The 18,948-nt window shown below is 48.0% G+C and overlaps 1 protein-coding gene across 1 annotated transcript in view; it reads left to right on the top strand.

Annotated features, from left to right (window-relative positions):
• Nucleotides 1-18,948, top strand: part of TSNARE1 (t-SNARE domain containing 1) — a 382,306-nt gene that overhangs the window by 222,921 nt on the left and 140,437 nt on the right. Inside the window, exons 6-7 of the mRNA XM_082257510.1 lie at nt 1,027-1,101; nt 7,041-7,097. Of these exons, the coding sequence (XP_082113636.1) occupies nt 1,027-1,101; nt 7,041-7,097 (132 nt within the window). The remainder of the gene's footprint in view (nt 1-1,026; nt 1,102-7,040; nt 7,098-18,948) is intronic.

Here is an 18,948-nt window from a genome sequence, read left to right as displayed (position 1 = left end):
GGCTCCTGCAGGGAGATTAGTGTCTCTGTCACCCGGCTCCTGCAGGGAGATTAGTGTCTCTGTCCCCCTGCTCCTGCAGGGAGATTAGTGTCTCTGTCACCCGGCTCCTGCAGGGAGATTAGTGTCTCTGTCACCTGGCTCCTGCAGGGAGATTAGTGTCTCTGTCACCCGGCTCCTGCAGGGAGATTAGTGTCTCTGTCACCCGGCTCCTGCAGGGAGATTAGTGTCTCTGTCACCCGGCTCCTGCAGGGAGATTAGTGTCTCTGTCACCCGGCTCCTGCAGGGAGATTAGTGTCTCTGTCACCTGGCTCCTGCAGGGAGATTAGTGTCTCTGTCACCTGGCTCCTGCAGGGAGATTAGTGTCTCTGTCACCTGGCTCCTGCAGGGAGATTAGTGTCTCTGTCACCCGGCTCCTGCAGGGAGATTAGTGTCTCTGTCACCCGGCTCCTGCAGGGAGATTAGTGTCTCTGTCACCCGGCTCTTGCAGGGAGATTAGTGTCTCTGTCACCCGGCTCCTGCAGGGAGATTAGTGTCTCAGTCACCCGGCTCCTGCAGGGAAATTAGTGTCTCTGTCACCCGGCTCTTGCAGGGAGATTAGTGTCTCTGCAGATCATTGGCCCCACCCCCCCTTCCCTTCTACTTCCCACCTTGCCTCCCTCTCCCTGCCTTCCACCATCCAGCCGGTGGCTGCACCCAAAACCTCCGGATAGGAAGGAGCAATGTGACCCCCCCCCCCCCCCCCCCCCCCCCGGTGACGGTGCTGGGACCACACAGCCAAATTCTAGGCTTCAGCACCATCAGATGATTAGGAGTGACATCACTGACACCAGCTGCAATGATGGAAGGAGCCCTGGGGGGGGGATGCACAATGGGGCTTGTGGGGGCCTTTGCACAGACGCTGCCCTGGGTGGTCGCTTATAGTCGCAGAATTCTACATTTGCAGTCTGTTGTTGGATAAATGTCTATTTATAGAGAGCAGAAATTCATCATTTTATCCCATTAACACTTCGCTTTCTACTATTGCAGCAAGACCGCCTCCAGCTGGACAGAATAAAGAGTCAGCTCTCCGATTCCATCCAGCGCTATGGCACCGTGCAGAAGGTAAGGACTTCCACATATGTCTGCCGGCTCACTGATTGGTGGGAGACAGCGATGTCAAATATGAATCTTAAAATGTTACATTGTAACACCAACTTAAAGTAGAACCATAGGCAAAACTTTTTTTTTTGTCAGTTTAGGTTAGAACCCCTGTCAGATTTTTTATTCACCATTTGTGTCCAATTGCAGAGATTTCCCTTCACTTCCTTTCCCATAGCCAAACAGGAAGTGAGAGGAAATCCCTGCAAATGAAGGGAATCCTTTGGGGGACCCCACCCCCACCCAGGTCATCAGAACTAGTGTCCCCATTGGAAGATTTCTCCTCTTACATTTTGGGGGGGACAACCCAAAATTTGGGATTTTCTTTGACATTCAATGATGATGGTAAACGGAACAAATAGTGAGAGTGATCCTACCCAATGGGGACAGAGACCGCAATAAAAACTGACAGGGGTTCTAATCCCGCTCTACGCTATCCAAAACTTAAAAAAAAAAAAAAAACGGTTTGCTTTCAGTTATACTTTAAACCCAAAAGCACACATTTATTATGTATTCTATATATATATATATATATGTGTGTGTGTGTGGCGGCTGCTTTTGTTTCTTTTTTTTTGTTTTTCCAGAAATGTAAAGGGGGAGGGGGGGGGGGGCTGGTTGTTAGCAACCAATCACCGGCTAGTTAACTTGAAGTCCCGCCCTCCATCCGGAGCTGTACTGCCTCCGATAGCCTCATGCCTCCCACCATCAGCCTCATGCCTCCCGCTGTCTGGAGCTTGGTGATGATGACAGCAGTGAGGAGTGGCTGAGCGCGCTCCTAAATGGCGGGACCGCGGCCGATCCGAATAGAACAGTGACTCAGCCCAGACGCGGGCCGCCATTTAGTGATGACTGGTGTGTATATAGTGCAAAAAAACTCCACCCACCCAGCAAGCAATCAGACGATTGTGCTAAATAAAATACAAATTGCTTAATTGGTAACCAGGAGAGCTTCTGGACATGAACACAATATTAACCACTGAAGGACCGGACCTATGTCTGACACGGGGTGTTTACAAGTTAAAATCTGTATTTTTTGCTAGAAAATTACTTAAAACCCCCAAACATTTTTTTAGCAGAGACCCTAGAGCAGTGGTCCTCAACCCTGGTCCTCAGGGCACACTAACAGGCCAGGTTTGCAAGATAACTGAAATACATCCCAGGTGATATCATTTGCTGCTCAGTGATTGCAGTACTCTAGTCTGCATCTCCCCAAGGTAACACTTAAAATCTGGCCTGTTAGTGGGCCCCGATGACCGGAGTGGAGGACCACTGCCTTAGAGAATAAAATGGAGATCATTGCATTATTTTATATCACACTGTATTTGCGCAGCGGTTTTACAAACGCAATTCTTTTTGGAAAAAAAACACACTTTTTTTAATTAAAAAATAAGAAAACAGTAAAGTTAGCCCAATTTTTTTCAATATTGTGAAAGATAATTTTACACCGAGTAAATTGATACCTAACATGTCATGCTTCCAAATTGCGCACGCTTGTGGAATGACGACAAACATTGGTACTTAAAAATCTCCATAGGCGACGCTTTAAAAATTTCTACAGATTACCAGTTTGCGGCTCTTTCACACACTATGTCCGTCAAACGGACTCCGCTTTTCTCAGCGGGGGATCGATCCGCCGATCCCCCGCTGAGCAGAAGGATGACAGCTGTGTCTCTGCGCTGTGTATGGTTATGAGTAAGCGACTGGTAATGTCGTGAAACGCGTCAACCTTGTCTGCTTGTACACTGTCTGTCGTCTGATTTTATTGGAACAATAAAGGAAACATCTTTGATTTCAAGAAATATTTTCACCTGAGTGCGGTCAATCTTCCTACACAGCTGTCAGTTCCCCATGCATCTCTATGGGGGAAATCTGATGGGAACGGTTCTCATCCGATCCAATCCGCTGAACGGATGGAAAATAGGGTTTCCATCCGTCCAGATTTGACGGATCGGATCGGATGTCAACGGACATGTCTCCGCTGACATCCGATGCTCCATAGGAATGCATGGGGGGACCGTTCAGATCCGCAAAAAAAACGAACAGGCAGATCTGAACGGTCCGCCTGTGTGAAAGGGGCCTTAGAGTTACAGAGGAGGTCTAGGGATAGAATTATTGCTGTCGCTCTAACGATCACGGCGATACCTCACATGTGTGGTTTGAAGTTGAACACCGTTTACATATGTGGATGCGACTTGCGTATGCGTTCACTTCTGCGTGCAAGGTCTGAGGGACGGGGCGCTTTAATTTTTTTTTTTGTCTTTGCACTGTCTCTTAAAACTTTTTTTTTGATCACTTTTATTCCTATTACAAAGAATGTAAACATCCCTTGTGATAGAAATAATCAGGACAGGTCCTCTTTAATGTGAGATCTGGGGTCAAAAAGACCTCACATCTACACTAAAAAGCAAGGGGGGAAGGGTCATTTTTTTTCATGTTGGAAAAAAAAAAGGGCACTTTAAGGCCGTTGGGAGGAAGTGATGTATGATGTTACTCTGGTCCTCCAAGGTCATAGAGTGGAATGGGGGCCATCTTGCCCTCATTTGACTTCCTACCTTGGAGGGGAAAGGACTGAATTATTTTCCCCGCTACCGACGGCTCCAGTAAGCAGGAAAAATGTCTGGAAAGTGGGGGGGGGGGGGGGGGTTCACCTCTTCCGCTGCCCAAAAAAGTGATCCTGCAGCGAATCCGCCGCTGGGACCACTTTCATGTGAAAGGACCGCCCACCCTGTAAGAAGATCCTGTGGTTATGGCTGCTGTCTGCTATCTGCTGCCATAACACCGGTATTTAATCACTTAAGCCCCGGAAGATTTTACCCCCTTCCTGACCAGGGTTTTTTTTGCGATTTTTTTACTGCGTGATTTTAACGGACAATTGCGCGGTCGTGCGACACTGTACCTAAACGAATTTCATGTCCTTTTTTTCCCACAAACAGAGCTTTCTTTTAGTGGTATTTGATCACCTGTGCGATTTTAATTTTTTGCGCTATAAACAAAAAAAGAGCGACAATTTTGCAAAAATAACAATATTTTTCACATTTTTTTATATGAAATTCCCCCCAAAAAAATGTAAAAATCAAAATGTTTTAACATTTTTGGCCAATTTGTTTTCTGCTACCTATGTTTGGTAAAAAAAATCACAATAAGCGTATTTTGATTGGTTTGCGCAAAAGTTATTGCGTTTACTAACAAAGGGAAAGATTTTTGTTATTTTTGTTGTTTTTTTTTGTAACGAGTAATGGCGGCGATCTGCGATTTTTTTTTTTTTTTTGCGGGGCTGCGACATTGCGGCGGACAGATCGGACCCTTGACTGACATTTTTGACACTTTTGGGGTTACCAGTGACATTACTACAGTAATCAGTGCTATAAATATGCACTGTTACTGTAAAAATGACACTGGCAGGGAAGGGGTTAACTGTATTGGACAGGGAGGGGTTAATTGTGTCCTAGGGGCGTGATTCTAACTGTGATTGGACATGGCTATTGGTGTAAAAACAGAGATCAACGGTCCTACATAGTAGAACCGTGTGATCTCCATTTTTACACAGGAGGAGAATGACAGGCGGCTTGTTTACATAAGCCGCTCTGCCTTTCTCCCGCTCTACCGACGATCGTAGTGTGACCGGAGGACATCGGGTCCGCCTGTCACACGCCCGCACTCCTCTGTGAACGAGCCGAGGCGGGCGCGCGTTCGCCCGCTATTGGCTCAAAACCCAGTGACAGGCGAGCGACGTAGATCTACGTCACTCTGCCTGGCCGGGGATGACTGCCGCAGTAAATATACTGTGCGCAGTCGGCAACCGGTTAACGTCAAAGTACCGACATAAAACTGCAGCGGGCGCTCCGGAAGTAGTTAATGAACACACAAGGTGGAACTAATGTGGAAATCAAATATAAAAGTCGCACGCAGACGAGATCTTCATTCTAGAAGGGAGAGGACCGGCCGCCCTTTAAAAAAATACCGGGGTTATGGCTGCTATCTGCTATCATAACCCCGGTATTTAACGTCAAATTAGCGACGTAAAACTGCAGTGGGCGGTCCGGAAGTGGTTAATTAGCACAATTATCTGATTGGTTGCTGGGTAGGCGGAGTTTTTGCACTCTATATATATATACTCTGTATATCACCTCATTATTGTGCTGTGATCAGGGCGGTTTGTGGAAACGTTGTCCTTCCTGTACGCTCTTTTCATGGAACAAATACATTTTATATACGGATTTGGAGTCACTTACTGGATTTGGCGCGTCTCCAAAGTCGTGTGATTTCCATTGTCTTTACATTCTCTGGATCAAAAGTCGCATCAAAAGTCGGACCAATATAGTGCAGAAACCTTTTCTGAAGTCACAGCGACTTCTGTGGTATCGCTAGGAACGGCTCCCATAGAAATACATTGAATTTCACGTCCTGCAACTTTGGGGTATAACAGGTCGGATCTCAAGTCGCACAAGTGTGAAGGGAGCCCTAGGGCATGATTGACACTGCCGCAATTGTGAGACCCCCCCCCCCCCCCAAATCACATATCATGTGAAATCCAATCACACTACTGAGACCTGAAAGTTGTGTGACTTACAATGCGACTTTACCAGGCAGCTTCCTGGCGACTTGAGAACGACTTTCAGGGAATACCTGAGTAATCTTGCTGTCATGTCAGATCCCAATCACACCAATATAGATGAGAATCCGACTTGGAGGTGACTTTCATTAACCACTCCCCACCCCAGGGCGTTCCTCTATCAGTGATGGGGATCCCTGGCACCCCAGATATTTTGGGACTACATTTCCCATGATCCTCCTGTACTCTGCAGTGTAATTGAGCATCATGGGAAATGTAGTTCCAAAACATCTGGGATGCCAAGGTTCCCCATCACTGCTGGAGATCCTCGGGTGTCGGGGGTTATACCGGGATGGTGGGCGCCCCTACAGGCATCATCCCCCTATCATTCTTTTCAGCCAGCGATTCAGTTTCAGGCAGAAGTGATCTGAGTCGCTATTGAGCCACTCCACTTCTGAAGGGGGCCCCAACCCCCCCCCCCTCTTCCGGGCTCTACCGTACGATCACGGAGGCCAGGAGCGATTCAGCTGGCAGGAAGATTACCCAGCATTCCCTGAAAGTTGCTTCAAAGTTGCATCAAGTCACATCAAAGTAGCACTCAACTCACCAGGAAGTCGCCTGGCAATGTCGTGCGACTTTCAGGTCTCAGTAGTGTGAAGGGAGATAAGGCCTGCGACTTAGGACTGCAAAGTTGCATGACAAGTCGTACTCCATGATTTCCAATGAGTACCGTTCATATCTGTGCGACTTCAAAGTAGTCCCTGCACTACTTTGGTCCAACTTTGAGGTCCATAGACCTCCAGATTACACAGGCATGGCTTCAAGTCAGTCCAAATGGTGGCAAGTTTGTGCGACTTTTAGGTTGCACTAGTGAGAAAAGGGGGCCTTAGGGTGTATAGTAAAAATGTCATTAGCATGGTAATGATGGGGGAGGGGTGACCAGGGAGTATAAAATAGAAGCAGAATAAACCGCACCGTTCCTGGTTGGGATTTTCACCCTTTACTGGTTCCTGCTGGTGGGAGTCACACGGGAGCGACGCGTTTCTAAACATTTAAGATGTGAATTTGCATAGAAATTGCGTTGCTTTCCCATCCTGTAATCTGCATTTTGTGTTGAGCGGGGACAGCGATGGCCGCCGGCTCGGCAGATATATAGACGAGCCGAGAAACCTTTAAATATATTTTGAAACTTTTTAAAGATTTAACACTTCCTCCCACTTTGCCTGAATTTGAATAATGCCTCCTTCCTCGCGGCTTTCCCGCAGACATTTCTCAGCGATATCGTGTCGCAGGAAGGCAGCGGGGAATATAAATGACGGAATCTTTTCTTTTTTTTTTTCTCGCCCCACAGAAAATAGCAGATAAGTCGAGATCATTGCTCAGCGGAGGACAGAAGAATCTCAGACAAGTAAGTGCAGTCTGTTATCACGCCAAGCTTAGATTCTTGTTTATTCCCCGCGTTCCTGAAGACCTGTCACCACCTGCGATTTCCACTCATATAATAGCAATTTCCAGAAACAAAATCGCTCCATCTGGCTGCTTTTGATTGTTGTGATTTCAAGGCATTCAGGGAAAAGAAATGGATTTTTATTTCTTTATAGTCTATAAAGGGACATAGCAATTAGGAGACTGCTGTTATACTGCCACCTGCAGGAGGCTGGGACACTGGAAAACAGAAAAATTGTAAGCCGGCCCCTGACTAGCCCCCCCCCCCCCTCTACCCAGCCAGCCCCTGTGTAACCCCTCCCCACCTCTACCCGGCCATCCCCCGTGTAACCCCTCCTCTACCCGACCATCCCCCGTGTAACCCCTCCTCTACCCGACCATCCCCCGTGTAACCCCTCCTCTACCCGGCCAGCCCCTGTGTAACCCCTCCTCTACCTGGCCAGCCCCGTGTAACCCCTCCTCTACCCGGCCAGCCCCCGTGCAATCCCTCCTCTACCCGGCCAGCCCCCGTGCAATCCCTCCTCTACCCGGCCAGCCCCCGTGCAATCCCTCCTCTACCCGGCCAGCCCCCGTGCAACCCCTCCTCTACCCGGCCAGCCCCCATGTAACTCCTCCTCTACCCGGCCAGCCCCCGTGTAACCCCTCCTCTACCCGGCCAGCCCCCGTGTTACCCCTCCTCTACCCGGCCAGCCCCCGTGTAACCCCTCCTCTACCCGGCCAGCCCCCGTGTAACCCCTCCTCTACCCGGCCAGCCCCCGTGTAACCCCTCCTCTACTCGGCCAGCCCCCGTGTAACCCCTCCTCTACCCGGCCAGCCCCCGTGTAACCCCTCCTCTACCTGGCCAGCCCCCGTGTAACCCCTCCTCTACCCGGCCAGCCCCCGTGTAACCCCTCCTCTACCCGGCCCACCCTGTGTAACCACTCCTCTACCCGGCCCACCCTGTGTAACTTCTCCTCTACCCGGCCCACCCTGTGTAACCCCTCCTCTACGCGGCCCGCCCCCGTGTAACCCCTCCTCTACCTGGCCCGCCCCCGTGTAAACCCTCATCTACCTGGCCCGCCCCGTGTAACCCCTCCTCTACCCGCCCCGCCCCCGTGTAACCCCTCCTCTACCCGCCCCTGTGTAACCCCTCCTCTACCCGCCCCGTGTAACCCCTTTTCTACCCACCCCCGTGTAACCCCTCCTCTACCCGGCCAGCCCCTGTGTAACCCCTCCTCTACCCGGCCAGCCCCCGTGTAACCCCTCCTCTACCCGGCCAGCCCCCGTGTAACCCCTCCTCTACCCAGCCAGCCCCGTGTAAGCCCTCCACTACCCATCCAGCTCCTAGGAGGTCAGACACCATTTTTGCTATGTGGAATTTTTTCCTATGACTTCAGGGGAACCTCTTCGCTGACGCAACTGCTTGAGGTGGTCTCTATATAGCAGCTATCTACACCAGCAGCTTCTCAGTGCTAGCTTCATAGGCTGTGCCTGGACCCTGCTGGACTGGAATGTGGCCTTCGGGTACTGGGCTCTGCCTTGTGGAGCTTTCCAGACCTGAGTGTACAGTGTTATCTGTGGTGCACATTATCAGAGTTTCGGGGAGAGTAGAACCTCTCCGGAGCCTTCTGGAGCAGTGTTTCAGGTAATTAATACAGCGGCTTCTGCAACCCCGCTAGACTGAATTTAGGTGTGGTAAATCGTATGAATAACCCAAAAGCCTAAAGGTAACAGCACTGCCTTATATGTGACAAATATTTTCTCTGTAAAAGAACATGTAAAAGTCCACTCATAAGTGTCTGTGCTTCATGACCGTTTCAAAGTAAAACAGTGACAACGTAGCGCTCCAAAATAACGATCCTCCAAGGGGAACAGACCATGTGGGTTTCACACCACACTCACCAGATGGATTTGCCCCCCTGTGTTAGTTAGTGAGTCAAAATGGCCTCTATACACAGGACCAGGATAATGCAGCTCAATATCATCAGTAGATCGTCCTCCAACTCCTTAGTATGGGTAAACCATCGCCCCTGAATTAGAGCAGACACTTGTTCTCCATGCAGATAAAAAAGGAGTACCGTATAGCGAACATTTATTCCAATATAAATAAATTGTATTGCACTTAAATTGCATAAAACCATCAATAGCCTGGTAAAAACTTGGAAAGTGTGTATCAAATTGGATTCCAAATATGTCAGCCAGAAGTGCCGCCCTAAGTGTTTCGTCTTCAAGAGTTGACGTCCTCAGGAGCTACTATGACACACTTTATATGTTTAGGTTGGTCCAGGTTGAATATATGTTCCATACACGACCAATCCCCGTAGAAGCTGGAAATCAGAGTTTTAAGACACTATTACTCCAGTGCTCTCCACTAGCTTCCGGGTCCTATGCCCTATGCATAGCAGTTTAGTAGCAGTGATCTTCTAGGGATCCCACAGGTATGGCACATTAGACATTGCAGCTATGCAAATATTTCCATAACCTAAACATCTGCTTTAGCGAGCAATTAAACTTTGCATTTTTTTTTTTTTTGGGGGGGGGGGCGCCTCAATGTTGATTTATGGTATTTAAAAGTCTCATGCCCCTCTTTTCTTTCTTTCCTTGATGCTGTACCCATGAAGTGCCTTCAGTCTCTCCTCATAATTTCCTCCTGAGTTCTGTGAACGATGATTCCAGATTCAGCAGGACATCCATAGTGCTTCTGGGCAGGTCTGCTACACCTCATCCTATTAAAGTAGGAAAACTGCCACTTGCCCAACCCGATCTTGGTTGTTACTTGTTTATGTGGCAGCCTCAGCTAGTGCTGCTCTGCAAACCACATTCTCCCCCCCCCCCCCCCCCCAACGTGTTTTGTCCCACCCACTGGGGCTTATTCATAGAGGTTGGGGGGGTGAAGAGCTGGACAATGGAATTTATACATCACCTCTATGACTAAGCCTCGATGGGAGGGGCAAAACGTGTCAGTGGGTGGTGTTTGCGGAGCAGTGCTGGCTGAGGCTGCCTCATATACATGTAACAACCAGGATTGGGTTAGGCGAGCGGCCGCTTTTCTTCTTGAATCTCCTCACACTTCTGGATAAGTGACATCCCGTGCCGCCACCCCTATTTCTGAGTAGCAGCGGGGCAGTGGCTCTCCGCTTGGAGCTGCTAAGTTTAGACGTGGTCACCTCTCATCCTATGATCCTTCACTGTGCACCACTCCTCTACTGAGCAGAACCCTAAGGGAAGACAAGAGCTGCATCTGCGGGGAAGTCCTGGGAATGACGTGGATTCCGAGCCCTTCCGGTGAGATGGGGTGCAGTCTTCTCCTTTGTGTGTGTATCTTTAACCCCTTCAATACCCCCCCCCCCCCCTGGCCCCCTTTCCTGCCCAGACCAATTTTCAACTTTCAGCGCTGTCACACTTTGAATGACAATTGCGCAGTCATGTAACACAGTCCCATATGACGTTTTTAGCATTTTTTTCACACAAATAGAGCTTTCTTTTGGTGGTATTTAATCACCACTGTTTTTTTTTTTTTTTGTTTTTACTAAAAATAAGCCCGAAGATGATAAAGAAAAATTTAATTTACAATGAGGTGGCATTGATAGGCTGCACTGATGGGTACTGATGAGGAGGCACTAATATGCTGCACTGAGAAGTGGCACTGATGGGCTGCATTGATACTGATGAGAAGGCACTAATAGGCTGCACTGATGGGCACTGATGCATGGCACAAATGGGCGGCACTGATGAGTGGGCACTGATTTGCATCACTGGTAGGTGCATCACTGGCGGGCGCTCACTGGTGCTGCACTGGCGGGCGCTGTTGAGGCTGCACTGGCGGGCGCTGTTGAGGCTGCACTGGCGGGCGCTGTTGAGGCTGCACTGATGATCAGTGACCTTATTATTTGTACAGGTCTCCCCTGTGAGGAGATGCTGCTGATTGGCTCTTCTCTCCTTACAGTGTGAAGGGAGGAGATCAGATTACCGGCACCTCCATGTTTACATGTGATCGACTGTGATTGGACACAGCCGATCACATGGGTAAAGAGCTGCATCATTGGTTTTTTACCGAGATTGGGGTCACCCCGTGTCCAGGGGCACAGCGTGCCCACGATGTCATGTGACGTCATCCCAGAACAAGAGGGGATCCTGTCTGCCGTCATTTGACTATACAGTGGGCAGGAGGCGGTTAAACTGATCTTTTGTAAGAGGAGGTATTATATAATCCAATTTGCTATCCGCGCTGCGATGGGATTTATCGCTTCCTATACAAAGCCCCGGTATATGGAAATCTTGGCGGCTCTGCATGGCCCCGGTGTGCCGGTGAACGGTTGTGCCCGGCGTTGGGCTCTTCTCCGGCTTATCTCACCTTTTCAGTTTTGTGGGATGTTAAGCTCCCTATTCTCCTCATTGTACTCCTCGCTTTCCATTCCATGGACGTAAGCCGCTTTGTCTGTATTCTTGTATCGCTCCCCAAAGTGCTCGCGTCTCTTCCCCTCCCCCGCTCAGTGTTGGTACATAAGGAGAAGTGGCTCTGAGATTCCCAGGAACATAATTGGAGGATTTATAGAAAGAAAAGCATTTGTTCTCCTTTATAGTGAATGAGAAATAAGGAAATCGTTTGTCATACCTCTCTGCAGAGCATTCACATTTCCTCACATTTTATTATTATACAGGATTTATATGGCGCCAACAGTTTGCACAGCGCTTTACAACATGAGGGCGGACAGTACAGATATAATACAGGGGGTATCAGAGGCCCTGATCCTCTGAGCTTACAATCTGAATCTCTTTGAAGACCCTGAAGGTGCAGAGAAATGGCTGCTGATCTGCCAGAAATGCACTCCTTCCTGCCAACACGGGATTTGGTGTCAGCCCTGCCCGGTTGTCGAACAAACTCAGGTTAAAGGGGACATTCACTCCTGGAATGATGTGTCTCTGCGTCTGCGGCCTCCTGGGATGATTTCATCATGTATACCAGGAGCAGGGACACACAATGACCCTCCAGCAAGTCATCGAGGGCCCACTGCAAGAATCTGTAAGACAGCTGGCTCCCAATGATTTCAGAGAAGATGATTGTAATATATTGGCTGCGTTCACAAATAAAAGATCCAGAATTTGCGCTAGGACAAAAAGACATATAACAGCAATAATGAATATGAGTCCAATGAATGGGTCTTAAACTGCTAGCACAACGTCCTATTGGTAGAGGATAGTACATTCAAATAAACAGCAGTGCTCAGTGTGTGCATTCCAAACAGTCCTCCAGTGAGATATGGGTAGCACCCTACAGGTAGGTGCTAGGTAAAGATATAGTGGGCCTTGTCTGCCTAACAGCAGGGCTGTGATTTAGTAGTTAGGGTGTCATGGTTTCCAGGTGTGCCTGCTGAAGGGGGAGTCTCCCCACTGGCTCCTGTGAGAGGCTTCTCATAGGGCGGTGGAGGAAACCCAATCAGGGGACACATCCAGGCTTGTAACTACCCCAGGAGGCAGATTGTGCTGCAAAGGATTCTGGGAGTGGGTATAAGTTTGGGGATGGCTTATGACACAATGTCTTTGGTGGGAGCAGAGTCCCAGGAAGGAGAGTGCGGCTGCCTCTCCTCCTGTCTGAGGAAGGTGGATGTCTCGGGGTGTCGCCTGAGTGTCCAGAGTGTGTTGAGTTGAGCTGAGGGGATCCGGTGTGCCGAGAGCCTGCGGAGAGAGAGAGAGAGAGGGGTCCTCTCCCAGGAAAGCCTACACAGGTCGTGAGTACTGAGGATTGCCCCTGGGGGTCTGCCTGAAGTTAGAGGAGACCACTCTGGAAGAGGTACTGGGATCCAGTGCCAGCTAGTTGTAAAGGGGGTACCTAGGTTGAGGACCCTGAAGCTACAGAGGGGGTACATAGTCAGTGGACCCTGAAGAGTTCCAGGTAAAGGGGGGCACCTGCAGTTGGGCCCTGAACTGTACAGAGTTTGTCAGTTGCAATTACAGCTATACAGAGTTCTTCTTCATACTACCTCAGGTCGGGGGGACAGTATTCAGTGACTTATACAGTACAACAGTGTCAGGAGCTCTACAGTTCTCAGTCCTGGATCTTCTGGACTAATAGTCGAGGATTCAGCACTTCTGTGTTCTACAGGATATTTACAGCGTTAGTGAGCATTGGCTGGCGCCGGCTGGCGTCCAGGAAGCGCCAACGGGCATTTTTCAGGATTAAAGTCCCATTTATAATTAGTTCAAGCCTCAATGAGTATCCCACTCATTTTCTTCTCCCATCCTCTTTAAATCAAATAAAAAACCACAAACAAAGATGCCGGAGTTGTCGCTGCTTCAGTTATAGCAGCCACATGGGCTGGAGAGAATACCGGTACTAATGGCAGACCCACATCAGGCCACAGGCCTGGAACCTTGCTACATATGCATAGACACTGTAAGAAGGAATCGATAAATCCACCACCAAAGGAATTAAACATGCAGCCTCTTACCAGATATTACTGGATTAAACCGCATTCAGAAAAAGCATGTGTCCATCACTTGGTCATTGGATCCGATCACATAAACCGCAGAGGCACAGATTCCAAGGCACATACATGGAGAAATGAAAGAGCAATCATTGCGCAGACATTTTTAAAAGTATTTATTAAACCAATAAAACCTGCACACAGGATACTCTTGTGACCAGATGTGGTGTAGATTTTGTTTCAAACCAAAAACATGGCTGACCTCCAGTGACATACAACACCAGCGTCATGTGGTTAGTCTTTCTACTGACGCGTTTCGTCATAGATGACGTCATCAGGGGCGTGAGGGCCAAAAATCGGATAAGTTCATAACTTCCTGTGCTCTCCATCTTTTTTGCCAGTTATGAGTCACATCGTTCTTAGTTCTCTGAATTACAGACCAACTTTCTTCTACGTTCTAGAGATGAGGGGAGAGGGTGATGTTCTGTAGTCCTAAAACACTTCCTGCCCAAGGACTATGGGACAGTGTTATATTTGAGGAACACCGGGTTAAAAAAAAAGCAGGCATCACATCTGAGAATGGGTAATCTGCAGTATCATTAAACCCCTCCCTGACAGCCATTCGTACACGTTTAGGCAAAGAGGCGGGGCTTGTTCCATGCTGCTTCATATGCACCACTGTTATTTGCTGAATCACTGTAACTGCACTGTCACTAACAGCTCACTATAATAGTAAAGATCAGGAGTCGGTAGAACGGGTTCTTAATCATGTGATCTCTGTGGCCACCAATCACACCGATCCCATGATGTAGGATGAGCCCTACTGCAAAGGGGTAATTTTTAGTTGTTTGGCTTTAATTAATCCAATTTTGAGAATGTCGGTTCTGTCATCGTTCAGCGATCAGCAAAAACTTTGACCACAGACCGGTAAAATGAATACCATTGATTTTCTGGCTACAATTGCATATGAAAGTGGGTGGGATATATTAGGCAGGAAGTAAACATGCTGTCCCTGAAGTTGATGTGTTGAAATCAAAAAAAAAATCTTCATCTTTTTTTGTGTATGGGGAGCTGTGTAGCCGCAGACCAGTGTCCATGCTGACCCTTGTCCACAGCCAAAGGCAGCTACAATGGGTATATGAGCATCAGAACTGGAGCACAGAGCAATGGAAGAAGGTGGCCGGGTCTGATGAATGACGTTTTATCTTCCATCATGTGGATGGCTGGGTGCATCACTTACCTGGGGAAGAGGTGGCACCAGGATGCAGTATTGGAAGGAGACAAACTGAAGGAGGCAGGGTGATGCTTTGGGTAATGTTCTGCTGGGAAGCCTTGGCTCCTGCCATCCATGTGGATGTGACACGTACCATGTACCTAAACATTGTTGGTGACAAAGTCCCCCCCTTTCATGGAAACTGTATGTCCTGATGGCAGTGACCTCTTTCAGCAGGATAATGCCCTCTGCCACGCTGCAAAAATGGTTCAAGATTGGCTTGAGGAGCACGAGTTTGAGGTGTTGACTTGGTCTCCATATCTCAATCTAATAGAGCAATGGTCTTCAAACTGCGGCCTGTGGGCCGAATGTGGCTCTTTGGGTGCTTCTTCCTGGCCCTCGGGGCACATTTTCTCCCACTGACACCAACAAGGGGGGAACCACTACTTCAGCTGACACCAAGAGTGGGAAACCATTCCTCTCACTGACAACAATGGGGCATTTTTCATTCCACTGACAACAAAGATGTGGCATGATTCCTCCCACTAATATAAACAATTAGGCAATAATCCTCCCACTGACACCAATGATGGGGCACTATTCCTCCTGACGACAGGCACTATTCCTCCTGACGACAGGCACTATTCCTCCTGACGACAGGCACTATTCCTCCTGACGACAGGCACTATTCCTCCTGACGACAGGCACTATTCCTCCTGACGACAGGCACTATTCCTCCTGACGACAGGCACTATGCCATTTTTTTTTACTCCCTCTGGCGTTAGGGCATTTTCTACTTCCACTGGCCATTCCGGCCCACCTGAAGTCTGAAGGACAGTAAACCGGCCCTTTTGTTTAGAAAGTTTGGAGACCTCTGACAAATACAGTTCTCTACTTTTACGCAAGGAAGACCATTCTCCAAACATGGAAATCTTCTCTACTTTTACGCAAGGAAGACCATTCTCCAAACATGGAAAGGATCCTTCTCCCCATCTATTGAAACTGGGAAGAAACTTATAACTGACAACCTACTATGATATAAACTCCACTATGACCTCAGGAAAAAGCCACATGCCTTTGAGGAAATATGGGGTAGATGGGTTTCACTCCCCCGTACACTAATTCTCCTAGAGATGATACAAATTGCCTGGCAGCACCTTGCCCAGGCTCCTGGGTTCCACTTAGACCTTGTTTGTCACCGCTGGTTTGTTACCAGGAATACTCGAAGTTTCGCGTCCTCTAAAAATCACAAAGCAGAAAGAAATGGGGACAAGTGGATATCACAGGACATGACATCGCACACATCCAGCTCCTACTTAGCTCAGAGAAATCCGTATGTTTTTCCGCACATTGCCAGCAATCCTTCCTAATATATCTCAAGGTCAGGAAGAGCCGGGCCGAGCACTTGCCTTAATCAGATTACCAACATGCTCATCAGGCTGGATTCCATGTCAGCTCCTTTTGTATCGCATACGACGGCCTCCAAAGTCTTCCTCTCCGCAAGGTGACACGTTGGATAAGATTTTCCATCCATTCTCGCACAACAATGGGTTTATCACAGCTGGGGGCCGGGATATACATTGACAGGAATCTGCTGATATAACAGACTGTGACTCCACAATCCTCTGCACTGACTATCATGCTGGACGTACAATGGCACCACCACAGATCATACAAGGCAGCCAGCCTAACGAGGTCCTACTTGTGAAGATACATGTAATAAACCTGCTAATTACAGAGAAACATAAAAGTTCAATCTGTAGTTCAAATGGTGATACACTCATCAGACATAACATTATCACCACCCACTTAATATCGCGTAGGTCCCCCCCCCTTCTGCCCCCAAAACAGCCCTAACCCACTGAGGCCCCCTCTCCTGACCCGTCCAGGCATGGACTCCACTAGACCTCTGAAGGCATGCTGTGGTATCTGGCACCAAGCTGTCAGTAGCAAATCCTCTAAGTAGTGAGGTGGGGCCTCCAGGGATCAGACATGTTTTTCCATCACATCCCACAGATGCTCTATTACAGGAATCTCTAAACTTTTTAAGCAAAGGGCCAGTTTATTGGCTTTAGGGGGGCCGGACTGTGGCCAGTGGGAGTAGAAAATGTGCCAGCATCAGTGCCCTATTGTTAATTTTAATTGGAGGAATAGAGACGCATTGGTGATATCCATGAGAAAAATAGTGCCCCATTGATGGTGTCAGTTGGTGGAATAGTGTCCCAAGGGCCACTTCCGGCCCCCCGGGCCGCAGTTGGAAGAACACTGCCGTAGCAGATGGTCAAGGGACTCAGGCATGCAATGAGCTACAAATAAGCTATAGGAGTTGTAGGGACATGCTTCAGGTGTCATAGACTGGAGGCACAGGATAGTGGCTAAAGAAGCCCAGAGGGCCACACAAAAAAGGCCAAAGGGCCGTATGTTTGTCAAGAGGGAACTATAGGCTGTGTAGGTGGTGAGGAACTTCTAGTGGCCTATTTGAGTTGGAAGCTGACCCAGGCAGAGGAATTATAGTATTGTGGGCCAAGAGTGTTTGGTCGTTAAATGGGCTGGATGGATGGCCCAGGCTTGAAGCACAATTCAATGACTACCTGCTGGTTCCATTATCTGTAATTGAGGTTCGTTTTGACCGAATTGCAGCAGATCTGATGGTGGCAATAGTTAAGTCCACTAGAGGCCATCAGAACATTCTAGTGGTTTTGGACCTTACTACCCGGACTTCCAAAGCCATTCCTTTAATAAACAATTCCTCCAAGACCATCGCCATAGAGTTGTTGCACATATTTGCCTGCACAGGGATCCCGAAACAAGACCTTACCGATCAAGGGACTACTTTTTATGTTGAAGGTAAGTAGAGGAAACTATGCTGCCGGGAAAGGATGCATGTGGACTGCGATAGAATATGTTTGCAGGTGTGAGGACCCAGCGTGCTCTCACTACTAGCCAGGAGGCCAAGCCATTTCTTAAAAGGGATAAGCTCCTGCAGAAAGTTAGATGTTTGAAAGTTTATTTTCTTATTCCTTTTACCCGGTTTTAATTTCTGTGTTCATAACAACTGCATTTTTTCCTGTCTTCTAACATTGGATCGTTATTTCATCTTAATGTCTAATGCTGGTTGTTTTATGCCGTCTCTTCCTCTTGTGTAAGAGCCCAATTTGCTGCATTGAAGGTATTCTTAATACCTCTGTGGGTTCCAGAATGTAACAATTTCTGTAATCTAAGACCATGATCAATTATTAAATTTTCCTGCCTCTGAACTTCCTCCTGCCTCATCCTTTTATTAATATTCCTGTATAATATAACATCTACCACACACGGCTGCTGACTTCCATGTGCAGCCAACATATTGTGTGTGTGCTCATCTGTATCTCGAAAAAGTCACCGTAACCTTAAAAATGCATCTGCAGGTATTTATTGTTGTTATTTTTTTATTCTCTTTTTTTTTTTTTTTTTTTCTAAATGTCAAATTGTGACAAAATAAATAAAATTACAATATCACCATTGTGAGGAAGGCTTCCTCCTTCGTTTTCAAGGTTTTTTCCCCCTCATTTGTGAATTCTTAGTAGAAAACATTAATGCAAATTCTCTAAACCAGCATTGTCAAAAAAATAAATACATATATATATATATATATATATAGTTGTGCTCATAAGTTTACACACCCTGGCAGAATTTATGATTTCTTGGCCATTTTTCAGAGAATTTGAATGATAACACACAAGGTTTTCTTCCACTCATGGCTAGTGTTTGGCTGAAGCCATTTATTATCAATCAACTGTGTTTCCTCTTTTTATATCATAATGACAACAGAAACTACCCAAATGACCCTGATCAAAAGTTTACACACCCCAGTTCTTAACCACTTGCCGACTGCCGCACGACTATTTACGTCGGCAGTCAGCCCCTCACAGGCAGAGTAACGTAGGGCTACGTCGGTAGCCTGTGAGGGTTTTGGGAGCGAGTGCGCACCGCCGGTGGCGCGGTCACGGAGCCCCCCCCCCCCCCCCCCCGCGCTTGTGCCCGGCGGACATGATGTCCGCCGGGCACTCGCGATCGTCCGTGACAGCGGGAGAAAGGCAGGCTGCTAATGTAAACAAAGCCGCCTGTCAGTTCTCCCTGTGTAAGAATGGTGATCAAACGGTTCTACTATGTAGGACTGTTGATCACTGTTCTTACACATCAAGCCACAGCCAATC

Source organism: Pelophylax lessonae, assembly GCF_965119305.1.
Source record: "Pelophylax lessonae genome assembly, chromosome: 5".
NCBI lineage: Eukaryota > Metazoa > Chordata > Amphibia > Anura > Ranidae > Pelophylax > Pelophylax lessonae.
This window is presented reverse-complemented; position numbering and strand designations above follow the sequence as displayed.